General features: G+C 39.5%; 1 protein-coding gene across 4 annotated transcripts in view; it reads left to right on the top strand.

The window, feature by feature from the left end:
- The window catches only part of ercc6 (excision repair cross-complementation group 6), a 56,611-nt gene that overhangs the window by 15,690 nt on the left and 25,168 nt on the right, over nt 1–15,753 (top strand). For all 4 annotated transcript variants that reach the window (XM_072583202.1, XM_072583203.1, XM_072583201.1 and 1 more), the window contains 4 exons: nt 9,565–9,699; nt 10,597–10,755; nt 11,510–11,645; nt 13,326–13,496. In XM_072583202.1, the coding sequence (XP_072439303.1) occupies nt 9,565–9,699; nt 10,597–10,755; nt 11,510–11,645; nt 13,326–13,496 (601 nt within the window). The remainder of the gene's footprint in view (nt 1–9,564; nt 9,700–10,596; nt 10,756–11,509; nt 11,646–13,325; nt 13,497–15,753) is intronic.

Here is a 15,753-nt window from a genome sequence, read left to right as displayed (position 1 = left end):
CACTTGATGGATTTTATTATCCGTGGGTGGCACAGTGGTTAGCACTGCTGCCTCACAGCATCAGAGACCCGGGTTCAATTCCCACCTCGGGTGACTCTGTGTGGAGTTTGCACTTTCTCCCCGTGTCTACGTGGGTTTCCTCCGGGTGCTCCAGTTTCCTCCCACGGTCCAAAAACCTGCAGGTTAGGTGAATTGGCCAAGTTAAATTGCCCGTAGTGTTAGGTGAAGGGGTAAATGTAGGGGAATGGGTCTGGGTGGTTGCGCTTCGATGGGTCAGTGTGGACTTGTTGGGCCGAAGGGCCTGTTTCCATACTGTAAGTAATCTAATCTAAAAAAAAATGAGGGCCATAAATGTCATATGAAGAGAACTGATTGAAATTCCAAAATCACAATTATTGTTCTTGCCTAGCTAATGATTCATCTGAAACAAAATATGAGGTCCCCCATTTATTGCCAAAGCACAACAACATTAATATGCCCAAGATGTTAAACATTTGTATACCAGTATACTTGTGTAGCATTAAACAATATTCCATTCAATATGTGTCCTTATTACAATATTCTTGTTTATTAGTTTGAACTTTCAGGTTAGGCAGAATTGATTCAATAAAAAGCAAATGATTAATAAATTCTAAGAGAATTTGACCAGTGTTCAAGAATCCTGTGCTTCCTTAAGTATGTTGGCATGCAGAAAAATACTAGATATTTGTCAGAGGAAACTAACTAGCTCTAGCTCTACACCCTTTGTGCTCCCAATCAAATAAGCTTTACTTATGTACTATGTCAGGTGTGAGTTTGGGTCTTTCAAGCTTCACTTTTCCCAAATGACTAATTTAATTCACATTCTCAGCATTCTGATTTTATATTGTAATGTATATTCCTTACATTTGAAGTTTTTTTTTAATCTCTCAAACTAATTACATACCAAGTGTTTGTGAAAGCTTAAAATGAGTGAGGGTGCATACTTGTCAAAATGGCCAAACTGGGAGTTGGACGAGGGAAACTATCTGAAACTCTCTGTGCACACCTTTAATTTCTCACTCCAGTGTACAATTAGCTTTATCAATCTTAATTTTGCTAGATGATATCTGTGCCAATAAAAGCATGTCTTATGACAGTTAAGACACATCAATTAAATCCACTCAGTTATGCCATTAAAGTAAGATGGCGCGCCAATTGCATTGAACATCTTAATCTACTGAATTAGAGAAGTCAGCTGAGAATGCTGTGTTGTTTTAAATGGATGAGAAATTGCTTAAACACGCGAGCAATATTAAAAACACAGTATGGAGCCAGCAAATATAACACTTAAGAATCAAATTCCAGTTCTTATTATCCTTTTATAGTGGAGCAGTTTCTGCTTATGAATGTTAGGATATTATACTCTAAAAGAAACAGAAAATGCAAATGAAACTGCCTTCACTGCTCTGAAATCTGCCCTTATTGGTCTTCCAGGACTTTAAATCTTGGGTAAGAACAATACAAGCTCTTTGCTTCTGCATTACGATCAGTAACAAAGTACTGTAGAATGCAATTATGCAAATCTGAGTGGCAAATTTATTTCCCAGCATTTTTGTTCAGCTTCTGCAGCTCACAGCCTTTCTTCAGATAAGGGTAATTCTGAGTCTGACTGAGAATGGTTTCAGTGCAGAAAACGAGTAGCTTATTGCTAGCGTTGCTTCTCTTTCTCAAAATAGGAAGTCCGAAGTGCTGAGGATATGGGAGGCTTTCCTTGTACAACAGGACATTAAGAACTGTAGCTCAACAAACCCATCCAAATTTTGATAGGCTTTCTCAAAGTATCCTTAACTGCCATGCACTTCAGCATCTAATACTCTCTCGGACATGATGAGATTGCTACATTCTAATTGTTTACAGGATGTGAACCATTGTGGCACGGCTGGCAGTTATTGCTCATCCCCAATTACCCTGGAATGTCTTGTAGTGCAGCAATAAAATCCTTGCCCCTGAACTTCACACTCAATTCCCACTCTGGCACTTGGTGGCTATGGAAGGTATGTTTATAATGTGTGTTTGCAAGGTTGAGTGTCAAGTTATAAATCCTTTCAACACATGATTGTAAGACTAGAACATGCATGTGAAAGTGAATGTTGCCACAGTAAAGCTGGTAGGAGAGGAAGCATGGAGCCCAGTCAGGACAGTTGACTGGATGGCCCATATGGGTCAGATTTATGCCATTATCACAGGATTCAATCTTTATTTAAGCTGGCTTGGATTTAGGTCTTGACAGCATATTGAGCCTTTGGTGATAGTGATGTCCTCATGTATCTGTTACAGTTGTCTTTATAGATTGTTGTAGTTGTAGGTTTTGAAGGTGTTATCGAAGGTGCCTTGGTGATTTTCTGCAGTTTATCTTGTAGATGGTACACACTGCTGTTGCTACGCGTTGGTGGTGTAGAACTGCATGTTTGTGGATAAGTAGTCAATCAAGCAGGTTGCTTTGTCCTACATGGTATCAAGTTTCTTCAGTGCTGTTGGAGCTGTACTCATCCAAGCAAGTAATAAATACTCCATCACACCCCTGACTTGTAGATGGTGGACAAGCTTTAAGGAGTCAGGGGATAAGTTGCTTGCTGCAGGATTACACTCCTCTGACCTGTGTTGTGTCCAGAGTTTTTATATGATTAGTTCTGTTCAGTTTCTGGTCATTGGTAGCTCCCAGAAGGTTGATGATGGGGGATTCAGTGATGTTAACACAGTGATTAGTTTCTCTCAGATGTAGTTGACCATTGCCTGGCACTTCTGTGCCATAAATGTTACTTGCCATTTGTCAGCTCCAACCTGAATCTTGAGTTACTGTATTTAAAAATGGACTAGGAGTTGCAAGTAGTGCTGAGCCTGTGCAATTAACAACAATCATGCCCACTTTTGGCCTTATAATGGGGTGAAGATCATTGCAGTTGAAAAAAGTTAGACTTACAACACTGCTCTGAGGAACACCTACAGAGACATTAGCATTGATAGATTAAATAAAAAGTAAGCAAAATGTTTGCAAGTGGAATATAAAGTGAGAAAATGCAATGCTGTTCATTTTGAAAGGGAGAACAAAAAAACAGTATTATTGAAATGGAGAATAACTGCAGAAAGCTGCAACACAAAGGGACTTGGGGGAATTTGTGCAAGGAATCCAGAAAGCTAGCACAGTGACCAGGTAATCAAAAGGCGAATCAAATGTTGGCCCATATTTCATGGGGGTTGAAGTATAAGAGTAAGGAAGTCTTACTGCAGCTGTACATGGTGCTGGTGAGACCACATCTGGAGTACGATGAGCAATTTGGTCTCTCATTTTCTTGGAGTCAGTTCAGAGAATGTTCACTTGAATGATTTCTGATATGGAGGGGAGTGTCTTATGAGCAAATGCTAAACCGGTTGGGACTCCACACACTGGAGGTTTGAAGAATGAGAGGTGATCTCCTTGAAATATATAAGATTCTTAAGGGGCTTCACAGAGTAAATGCTGAGATAATGTTCACGTCCTGGGAGAATCTCAGAACAAAGGGTGTAATGTCAGAATAAAGGAGCACCAATTTAAGACTGAGATGAGGAATCATTCTTTCTCAGAGAGGATTGAGAGATTTTGGAATTCCTTGTCACAGAGAGCTTTGGGGGGGCAGAGCCCTTAAATGAATTTAAAGCTGAGATAATTTCTGTACTGATCAAGAATCTAAGGGTTACAGGACAGAATAGTAGGTCTGAGGAATGATGGATTAGCCATGCTCAGAAGGCTCAAGGGGCCGAATGGCCTCCTCCTGTCCCTATTTCTGATGGTCTTATGTCCTGGAGATGAGATAGTAACCTTCACAATCACAACCACCCTGTGTCGTGCTATGTGTGTCGTCTTAATGCTACGGTCGGTCGAATGAAGTCTTGATGACAAGCGGAGTCACTCTCAACTCTCCTCTGGAATTTAGTCCTTCTGTCCATGTTTGGATCAAGGTTGTGTTGAGATCAGGACCAGAGTTACTTTGGCAGAATTCAAACTGAACGTCAAGGAACACGTTATTTCTAAGCAAGTGCTACTTGATATTACTGTTGATAATTTCTCCCATTACTTTACGAATGAACCGAGAATAGCCCAATAGGATGGTAATTGACCAGGTTGTATGCCCTACCGTTTGTGTACAGAACATACATGAGTAGTTTTCCACATCTTCGAGTAAATGCCATGTAGTTGTATTACTTCAGCTGATGGAGATTCCCAGTGACCTCATTTTGACTAATGCTGGTTGATGTCAGAGACTGCCCTGTGTTGCCCTATGTCAAAGGCAGCCTCTTTATTTCAGATACAAAAACAGAAATTGCTGGAGAAACTCAGCAGATCTGGCAACATCTGTGGAGAGCAAGCTGAGTTAGCATTTCGGGTCGAGTGACCCTCCTTCAGAACTGATTTTAGCTCAGGTGCATATATTGAAGTTGGGGTGGAGGGAGGGGTGTAGAGTGAGTGATAGGTGGAAATGGAGTCCAGAGAGAGAGAGAGAAAAGCAATTGGGCAGGCGAAGGAATGGGTAAAGGTCAGCCAACGAAAATCTCTAGCTGCAAGCGAGGGCCACGAGTGGCTGGCAATGGGTTATTTGTGATAGCAGCCCATTAGGTGTCAAGGTCTGGTTTGTGGGGTTTGGGGTAAAGACAGTGGGCGAAGGTGCTCAAACACTGAAATTATTGAACTTGATATTGAGTCCAGAAGGTTGCAGCGTTCCCAAGTGGAAAATGAGGTGCTATTCTTCCAGCTTGTACTGAGCTTCGCTGGAGCACAGTAGCAAAGCCTGAGACACAGTGGCATGTGGAAGTGGCAGACAACAGAAAGCTCGGGGTCATTTTTTTCAAATCGAACTCAAGATATTCTGCAAAGAAGTCGCCCTGTCTCTGTTTCATTTCCTACTGTTTATTCCTCCCTTCCCCAACCCCATCTTCAACATATACACCAACCTTTTCCTAGCTAACATTAGTTCTGAAGAAGTGTCACCGGACCGAAATGTTGACTCTGCTTTCTAACCACAGATGCTGCCAGACCTGCTAAGTTTCTCCAACAATTTGAATTTTGTTTCTGATTTCCAGCATCCGCAGTTCTTTGTTTTTTTTTTCCTTTATTTCAGGTCCATTGTCCATGTTTTGAAGCAGATGGGACTTGAATCCAACTTCCTGACCTAGATGTAGAGATACTACCATTGCGCCACAATGGCTGATTGCTGAGAGTAAGCCAGGTTGTATTTGCATCATTTTTGGGTAAAACAGCTTGACTAGAGATATGTGGCTAATTCAGGACACCCCTTCGTCTTTTGGTTTAAGGTGAGAGGGGAAAGATTTAATACGGACCTAAGGGGCAACTTTTTCATGCAGAGGGTGGTGAGAGTATGAAATGAACTGCCAGAGGATGTAGTCAAGGCTAGAATAATTATAAAATTTAAAAGGCATCTGGATTGGTGCATGAATAGGAAAGGTTTAGAGGGATAAGGGACAAATACTGGTAAATGGGACTAGATAAATTTAGGATATCTGGTTGGCATGGACAAGTAGGACCAAAGATATCTCTGTGTCCAGTGTCAGTGTTACTGATAATAGTTTGATTTGTTCTTCAGTTTATTTTCTTGGTAGCGATTTGGTATGGCTAATCGGCTGGATTGTTGGCCATTTCATCACCATCAGGAATGAGATTTAGAATTAAGCCTTCTACTTCCATGAAAAATGAGGGAAGTGATGGCCTAATGGTATCATTGTTGGACTATTAAGCCAGATAATGTTCTGGGGACCTGGGTTTGAATCCCACCACAGCAGATGGTGGAATTTAAATTCAGTAAGTGTCTGGAATGAAGAGTCGAATAATAACCTTGAATCCATTTGTCAATTGTTGGAAAACCCCCATCTGGTTCACTAAAGTCCCTTAGGGAAGGAAACTGTCATCCTTACCCGGTCTGGCCTACATGTGACTCCAGACCCACAGTAATGTGGTTGACTCTTAACTACCCTCTGAGCAATTAGGGGTGGGCAGTGAATGCTGCCTTGTCAGCAATGCCGTCATCCCCTGAATGAATAAAAACCACAAAGGTCATGCTAATTTTATGAAATCATTACAGTTCACCTTTGCCAAGTCTTATTCTTGTCAAAGTATGATGGTAAGTGTAGGTGTAAAGGCCAACTGTTAACTAATGAGTTAACTAGTCGAAAGTTGGCAGATTTATTGGTGTCCTTGTGACCAGGTGGGCAATATTGCTGCAGTCAGAAGTACCATTTAAAATCCAGAGCAAGGTGGTTCCAAGCCAATCTTCGTTGGAGCATGTCCACTCACTCTCTTTCCATCATATTCTTTCTCCTGTAGTCAGAAAACTCCATCATTACGCAGTGTTTAAATCTGTCCTTGTCATCTCTCTTGTGCAAATAATTTCATTCATGGTTCCCTTTCTGTTGCCCTAGGCCCGTTACAGATTCCTTTGCTTTTCTTTCAGGCAGTTCTTTTCCAACATTTTCTTCCATTAGTGGCTCTAAACCGCTGCCATTTTCTCCCATTCACATTTCACTGCAACCCATCCCATTTGAGACTGTCTTATTTCCCTTACTGGCTTTCTAAAGCTTACCACAGCTTGAATGAAGGACCCGTGCCTATTACCCATCATTTTCTAGCTCTTCCTCATTTTTTAAAGAGTTTACAGCCTATAAATCATCAGCTCTACCTTTACATTAGCAGTATCACTGTGCTTATGTCCTTCACTTGCCGTTTTCTGTGATTCCTTTGAAAAAATTGTTGACTGTCTTCCCCATCTTTTATACTCAAGCACTGGTGTGTCGTCTCCCTTTGTTGCTCTTGTTGGACTTGCTGCCTGTTGCCTGCCATATTCTGCTTGTTTTGCAGTGTTCCATAATTCACGATTTTACATTAACTGTATAATCTCTGCTTACAAATTGACTTCATGGCAGCAATCATAACTGGTTGCTTTGTACCTTGTAGCCCACCTGACACAAACAATAAATAAAAAAGTGACAGAAACACAACCTACCTCCATTTCTTTGTTACAAATATAATCTGAGATGATGGCGATCAATCTCTCTATAGTTCAGAACTATTTTAATGACATGCGATAAAACTTTGTATAAACTTTTGGTTCATGCCTGAGGTACCTTAAAACATTCTGAACAGCCTACCTTGGCTGATACAGGCTATAACTTGAGGCTAATAACAAAGAACAAAGAAAATTTGCAGTCCAAGAACAGGCCCTTCGGCCCTCCAAGCCTGAGCCGATCCAAATGTACTGTCTAAACCTGTCGGTCAATTCCTAAGCATCTGTATCCCTCTGCTCCCCACCTACTCATGCATTTATCCAGACACATCTTAAATGAATCTACCGTGCCTGCCTCTACCACCTCTGCTGGCAACGCGTTCCAAACGCCCACCACCCTCTGTGTGAAGTACTTGCCGCGTGTATCCCCCTTAAACTTTCCACCTCTCACCTTGAAATAAAATTGAGACAACTACTATATTCTATTCTAAAACAGGAAGTGCTGGAAAAATTCAGCAGGTCTGGCAGCATCTGTGGAGAGGAAAATAGAGTAAACGTTTCCAGTCCAATGACCTTTCATCAGAACTGAAAGCAGCTGGGAAGCGGTGGTATTTATGCTGATGACATGCTCCAGCACTTTCTGCTTTTGTTTCCGATCTCCACCATCTGCAGTTCTTTGTTTTATTCTTCTTTTTTTAGCAATTCTTTTCATGGAGCAGGGTAATCAGAATTGTCAAAATCTAAACGGGAAGAACTCAAAGTTTAGCAGAACAGCAATTAAATAATAAACTCTACATCCATCATTCATCGATCGAGTTTGCCTGTGAAGATAAATGATTTCTGAACATTTTTTTAACATTTGATTTTGCAATTTCTGGTGCCTTTGTTAGCTGTTCTTCATATCTCTTTGTAAGTTTACGTAGCAATCCTTCCACAGGTTGGTTAGATTGAGATTGTTTTTGGTCTTTCAGACGGTCAGACGTTTAATTTTGTGTTGCATTCTATAAATCAGAATTAAGCAGTTTAAGCGCTCTATGCAATGTTTATGATGGGTGCCTATTAAACAAGTCAGGCTGTTTGGTTGCTGCTGTACTAGAACTTTTCTTGCAATTTTGCAAATCCAGTGTGACTTTGTTTTCAGTGCATTTTTCATTAGCACTACACCACGGAGTCTGAAAATGCCATGAGCCTTTTGTTTCTCCACTCTGTTCCTTGTATGCTTTGCTTTCCATTTTACCTATCTGTCACCGTCCCTAACTGTCTTCTCTTCCTAGAGTATTTTCTCTGCATTCATTGTGTCCTCCTTGGTACTGTTGTATAAAGCTGTCCTGTGTTACATAGATTAGATTAGATTAGATTCTCTACAGTGTGGAAACAGGCCCTCCGTTCCAACCTGTCCACACCGACCCTCCGAAGAGTAACCCACCCAGACCCATTTCGCTCTGACTAATGCACCCAACACTTTGGGCAATTTAGCATGGCCAATTCACCTGGCCTGCACATCTTTGGATTGTGAGAGGAATCCGGAGCGCCCAGAGGAAACCCACACAGCTGTGGGGAGAATGTGCAAACTCCACACAGACATTTGCCGGAGGTGGGGCTCTAACCCGGGTCCTTGATGCTGTGAGACAGCAGTGCTAACCACTGAGCCACCGTGCCGTCCCTTAAACAAAGGAGGGAGCACTCAAGCAATTCTGCTTTTGCCAAAACCCGGGATTGAATCAGGAACCTTTAGGATTTCTTATCCATCATAATTAATTTCTGGTCAGTTGAATTTTTCTCCATTTTCATTGTGTATTACTGTGCTAAAACAGTTGAAAATTGCATAATTTATGGTCATTGTCCAATGTAAACCAAATTATGGAATTCACCCAAAGTCCTACAGTGTCACGCACAGTAATCTTTAATGAAAAGGAGAAAGTAAGAAGGTGGAGGGTTGTTTCATCCCAATCATGCTAATCACCTTCCATCATATCCATTAACGCACATGTTAGCTGAATTTAAATTAAGTATGCTTTTGTTAGGAGTGCATCTTGCAGCAATGTATTGGGTCGACATCTCAACAGTCTAGGAAAGTCGTATTGATTTTTGGGTAAACAACACAGCACAATGGTTTGTTCAAAGCTGATCGTAAATTGTTTTAGAGCCTTTGCAAAGTTACAGAGTCAAACTTGTTGATACACTGAGTATTTTAGATGCGGTGTGTATGGTGTATTGTCTTTTTTAATATCCTGTTTGAAGTTATTTAGAACTTATACAATGCTCTGGAATCAACTCTAAGCATTAGTGTGTATTGCTGTCTGATAATGGCCAAATAATTTGTTTACGATGTTGGTTCAGTCTTGGTCAGTAAAGCAAAACTGCCATGAAGCTGTGAAGGAGCTATGGCTGTCTGGTTCCTCCCCATCAAATGAGAGTGAAGAATGGCATTGTTCATTTTTAGTTGACTGTTGGATAGCATGCCATGCATGCTATACATTAAAGCAATGTTGTTATTCTGGTAGATTACCACACTATTTCTGTGCTAACGGTAACCTAATTGATCGCCATACAGGAAGTGGAAAAGGAAGAGGCTGCTGGAAAAGGCAGAGCAGCAAGCTAATGGCGAAGGTGCAGAGTCTGACGAAAGCGATGCCGAATTTGATGAGGGGTTCAAGGTGCCTGGCTTCTTTTGGAGAAAGCTATACAAGTACGTAAAGTCATAATGACTCTTCTGGGATATAGATAGTGTTGCAGGGTGTGTGGTAGTGGCAATGGCAGTAATTTTTTCCAGAAAGGGACATGCCTTTTTATAATGGTGGGCTCTTTGTCTGCCTCTGACTAAGAAGCAAAAGTCAGTTTAGAAGTAACCAGGCTGTACTGCAGCTAACACGGGAACAACATTAGGTGCTGTCGAACAAACAAATTGGGAGAATATGAGGACAACATGTTTGACTATTGAGAGTGATAGAGCTAGTGACTTTGAATTTTATTAAAGTTAATTGATCTGAATATACTAACTGGCTCTCATCAAATGCAGAGACAAAGTGATGTGTAATTTCAGTCTTGGGCTGGACACTTTTCAATACCATCACTTAATGTCACTGTGGGAAAGGGTGCTACGCACTTCTATATTTTCCTTACTTACCTTTATTGACCATTAAAACAATTAATAACCATTTCTAAATGGAATAGACATGGATCATGAAGCATTTAGCAAATTAGTTGAAAAGTTCAGTGCCCACTTTTAAAATCTATTAAGCCATGTATTGTTAGGAGAAATATATATTCATAAACATGGGATTTATTGCTTGTGAGATATTGACAAAGACTTAAATCGAAACTATACATAACAAAGAGTGTTCTGTAATGCGTTCTGTCAAATTAATTGCACTTTCAAGCATTTTTTTTTTATCTGAAGAAACATTTGTCCTTGCACCAAAATTGCAGTGTGATTCAAATATTGTCACAGTGGGCTGGCATGGAGCATCTTTATTGTTTCTGGTTTTGAATTGAATTAGTAATTGTAGAATAGTAGATAATTCATTTATGAATGTATTTCATTATATTTTGCTTTTTTAAAAATAATTCATTTTGCTGCACCCAGGTATCAGCAGACAGGTGTTCGTTGGCTTTGGGAATTACACTGCCAACAGGCAGGAGGAATTTTGGGGGATGAAATGGGACTGGGCAAGACCATTCAGATAATTGCCTTCTTGGCAGGCCTGAGCTACAGCAAGATAAGGACACGAGGCTCAAATTACAGGCAAGTACCCCACTGCAGACTGTCAGTCTGTGCAGCTCAATTAATATTTCATCAGTTGCATTGCTGTTGTAGGAGGGACTCGTGAATTTTTAATGACATTTCAATTACAATATTCCTTTAATTCTTTTAGTACAACCATCAAAGGGAATTTTTACGAGATGCAGAAGCTGAAGGGCAAGAGAAATTAAACATGTAACACATTTTATGAAAGGCAAAACATTTATACTTCACTTTACAGATGAGAAACATGTGATGTCATGAGTCGATAAGTTGCGTAAGGTTACCCTTCACAGTAGGGTTTGTTTGCAAACTCACTTATGCCTCAATATCAATAGTTTGTATCAACAGAATTTTAAATTGCCTATATAAATAGTAGCTTAGTTTATTAAATATTGCATAAAATCACTTTTGGCAGCATGCAGTGTCCACAGCTTTTACACAGTAATGAATATCTTTGAATACTGTCAGTCTGTGTTTAAAAAGACAGCATAATGCAGATGTACTTTATTGCCCTGTAGAATTATACCTTTTTTTTTTGCGAGCTGTTGCCTTTGCGTAGCTGTGCCCTGGAGAACCACCAGCTGTTTTGTACAGCAGCAACCTTTGTCTGCATCAGAACTTAGTGATATGTACATTGCATCTGACCATTGAAACAAAAAGCCTGTGTTAATGGATTTTTTGAAAAGTCAGCATGTTGGATTTATGAACAGTGAGCTTATTAAAGTTGGTGACTCATTATTTCTTTTAATTTAAGATATGAGGGCTTGGGTCCTGTGGTCATTGTTTGCCCAGCAACTGTGATGCACCAGTGGGTGAAAGAATTCCACACGTGGTGGCCACCATTCAGAGTAGCAGTCCTGCATGAGACGGGCTCCTTCACCAGCAGGAAGGTTGGTACCTTGAACGGCTGAGATCATGATAACGTTTAATGCCATACTGAAGACACTTTGAGATGTTTGTGAATATAGAAAAATAATTGTCCAGTTTTGATCAAAATGTGAACAGTCAGTGCTTTAAACAAAATAAAAGTCATTGATTAATATTGATGCATTGCATAAACTTATTCTGGCCTCAGTCACACTGATGCTAGCAAATGAATTTGCAGAAATAGAATGCTGCAACTGCCAAAAGTCTTATAATTAAACAAAAAAATGTTGAAATATTCAGTAGGTCAGCCTGCACTTGTAAAAACTAAGATTTAAGACTGACAATCCTTTGTCAAAGTACTGCAAATTGTTTTACTTCTGAACTAATGTTCATTGCTGAAGATAAGCCGTTTCCACACCATTTAAGTGTTGTGTTCTTTCGAAAACCTACAACAAATACTCCTTTCATTTAATTTTTTTCAGAGCAACTTGTTTATTCACTTGAACAATTCTGCATACCTTTGTTCCCTGAGATTTGGAATGGCCTTTATACCATTTTCCTTTATAATGTTTCTGTATTCAGACAACATAGTGATCAGTTCTTTGTTTGCAGTTCTACATTATTTTATATTTAAGTAGTATTTGACCTGGCACTAAAATCAACAAAACCTGTGCTGCCAAAAGACAGCTTGAATATATAATTTCTTTGGAATTATTTCCATTTTGGTCTTAGGTGTTAATAATGGCTTAAATATAGAAACCAGCCAGATTTCCGTGCACAGGTACAATTCAACCTGATCATAATCACATGAACTCAGCTGAAGAAATCTTTAATAATTCTTGGAATACAGTTGATTCTGCCTGTAAAGGTTCCCGAGTTTTCTGATTTAACTATATCCATGTTTATTTATGGATCATCTCCCATCATCTGCCAATGCCATTGATTTTAATGATAAATTACTAAAAGGAGCTACTGTGCTGAGAGCTGTGTGCAAATCATAAATTTTGAGCCCACTTTGCATTGTCCATTACGATGTGAAACACTTTCTCCAGCTTTAGGAGGTTTAGTAGCGCAGAAAAAAAATACAAAGGGATGTTTTTATTTTTTGTGTACATTATTAAGAGGTTTGACAAAGACTACTTTCCTTTTTTAACTTCAACACGGAGCTTCCTCCCTCTTGCTTTTTCCCCTTGTCAGCACAAGACATTGTTTATTTAAAATTTTGCTTGAAGGAAGTTTAAATTAATTATAGGTTCAGCAATTCATGACTGTGAGCCTCCTATGTTCTGTTTGCTGTGAATGGCCTTCATATGCCTGCATTTAAGTCCCGTTTTGTTGGTACCTGACAGTGTGATTTATGACTGTTGTTTTCTAACAGTCCACTATTCGCCCTCTAGGAGAGATTGGTCTCCAGAGCATCAATAACAACAGCAGCACTTTCACAAAATGTCTTTTAATGATAGCAGAACTGTGTTCATCGAGTTAGGCTAATTGCAGACGTCCCTTATTAATTGCAAAAACTGGGAGAGGTTACATATTTTACAAGCACTTAATTTGGAATCACGAGAGATGATTTGAGTATTACATCAGTAGATGGAAGACTTGGTACACTTTATAATGATTTTCGTGATCATTCTGTATGTGAGAGTTCCATGTTTGTACTTTTCATTGCAATTACAACACAATATATTATGATATTGCAGGAGAGGCTCATTCGAGAAATTGCGGCATGTAATGGTATTCTGATCACCTCGTATTCCTACGTCCGAATTATGCAGGAGTCCATTGCACACTATAACTGGCATTATGTAATTTTGGATGAAGGGCACAAGATACGAAATCCAAACGCAGCAATCACTGTCGCGTGTAAACAGGTACCCTGGTAATATTTTTCTTAACCTTTTATATTTTCTTTTGGAATGTGGGCATCACAGCTGAGGCCAGATTTGCTGCTCTTTCCCAAGTGATTGTTGATCCTGTCATGTTGGTTGGCTAAAGTTTGGCGGCTGCTTTAACAGAGATGTCACAACAACTCCCAAATGTTATTCCACAGGGAGGCAAAATTGTGTATGCTGTCATAAATGTGTCTGCCTCACCTTGGCCAGCTGCCAAATAGTTCTTAAGTAAACGTGGGGCTAGATTGGTTGATTGTATGAGGAGGAACAAGCCCTCAGTTGATAAGACGCTGATAACAGACTAGCTTCTTATCACATTTTCAAGCAAAATCATCTTAAGATGCTTTGCAAGGCAGGGAAAACACAAAATAAACGTATAACTAATTATGGATGGAATAGTGATCAGTGGTGAGAGTTTTTAGATAGGCATGACTGAAAGTTTGGTCAAAAAGATGGGTGTTAAGAAAGGTTTTAAATGTGGAGTTAGAGTAGAATTAGAATTTCTGGTTACTATTTATTTAGAGAGGGCATTCCAAATAGAACAGCTGAGCTCAAGATGTTTACGAGCAGATCTAATCCTTTTACCCCACTCCAAGCCTGTTTCACTGTTGAATATGATCATGGCTTTCCTGTCCATTCCCCTTGACTCCCTTGTTGATCAAAAATTACCTAACTCTGCCTTGAGTATATTCAATCAACCAGCCTCCACTGATATTTGGGGAAGATAATTCTATCGGCTGAGAGAGAAAGAGCATCATCTAAGTTTAAAATGTCAAATCCCTAAATCACAAACGAAAACAGAAATTGCTAGAAACATTCAGGTCTGGCAGCACCTGTGGACAGAAATAAGAGTTGATGTTTCAGGTCCAGTGACCTTCAGAACTCAGAGGTATGACTTTCTTTCTGGAAACTATGACATTGGGGCAGTTTGTATAGAAGACAAGAAATGGTACAGGCAAGAGCTTACTTGTCAGAGTGGAATACAGGGCCCTAATGGTAATCCATATGGTTGTATGGAAAATAAAGGAACAAATATGGCAGGTGTCTGAAAGGTATGGTTGTAATCATGGGGAATTCTGCATGTAGTCTGGAAAAATACAATGGGGAGAGATAGTCTAGATGAAGAGTTCATAGAATATTTTTGGGATCTTTTCTTAGAATGGCAAGTTCTGGAGCCATCCAGAAAGCAAGCTGTACTGTGGGATTGTGCATTGAGATATGATTAACCTCATAGTGAAGGCACCCCTAGGTCACAGCAATCATACCATGATTGAATTTCACATTCAGTTGGATGAAGGGAAAAGTAGATGCAAGACTGACAGTTGAAACCTAAAATTACGGGTAATTGTGAGGAAATAAAAGCTTAACTATCTCATATGAACTGGCAAACTAGGTTAAGGAGCAGACCAGTAGAGGTGCAGTGACAAACATTCAAAGGAATATTTCAGAATACATAGAAGGGGTACAATCCAACAAGAAAGAAGAATTCCAAAGACAGGACTCACTATCTGTAGTTGACTTAAAGATAGCATTAAACTTAAAGATACAATTTTGTAAAGGAGATCGGACCGAATATGTTAAAAAGACCAAAAATAGTAAAACTTAATAATTAAAAGATTAATAAGGAGGGAACAATTTAGAGTTCAAGAGAAAGCTAGCTAAAAATATGAAAGCAATTGTAGATATGTAAAAGGGAGGAATTAACAAAGTTTGCATTGATACTGTAGAAAGTGAGTTTGTGGAATTAATAATAGAAAATATGAAGGCAGCAGATGAATTCAAAAGGTATTTTGAATGATCCTACCTGTATGGGACACTAGTAACATCCCAGAGATAGCTGAACCACAGGAGATAGAAGGGAGGGTGAAACTCAAGAAAATTAGGATCCCCAGAGAAGATGTACAGAAAAAAAATCAGTGGAGCTGCAGAACAACAAAATCCTGGTTGTCCTAGGGTCTTAAAAGAAGAGGCAAATAAGACATTACATGGGAAAATAACTAATAAAATGAATTTGTTCACAAAGGGAAAGAGACAGAAAGCAAGAAACTACAAGACAGTTAGCTTAACATTTATCATAAAGAAGCTGTCACTAATGATGCGAAAGATATGCGTGGAAGTTGAGCAGAGTTAACGTTCTTTTGTGAAAGAGAATTCATGTTTATTTGAGTTCTTTTGAGGAAGTAGCATGCCCTATATTTAGTTTTCCAGGAGGCATTTATAAGATAGCAGATCAAAA

The sequence above is a fragment of the Chiloscyllium punctatum genome, chromosome 13 (assembly GCF_047496795.1).
Source record: "Chiloscyllium punctatum isolate Juve2018m chromosome 13, sChiPun1.3, whole genome shotgun sequence".
NCBI classification, from domain to species: domain Eukaryota; kingdom Metazoa; phylum Chordata; class Chondrichthyes; order Orectolobiformes; family Hemiscylliidae; genus Chiloscyllium; species Chiloscyllium punctatum.
Note: the sequence above shows the minus strand (reverse complement) of the source record. Positions and strands in the feature narration are given on the sequence as shown.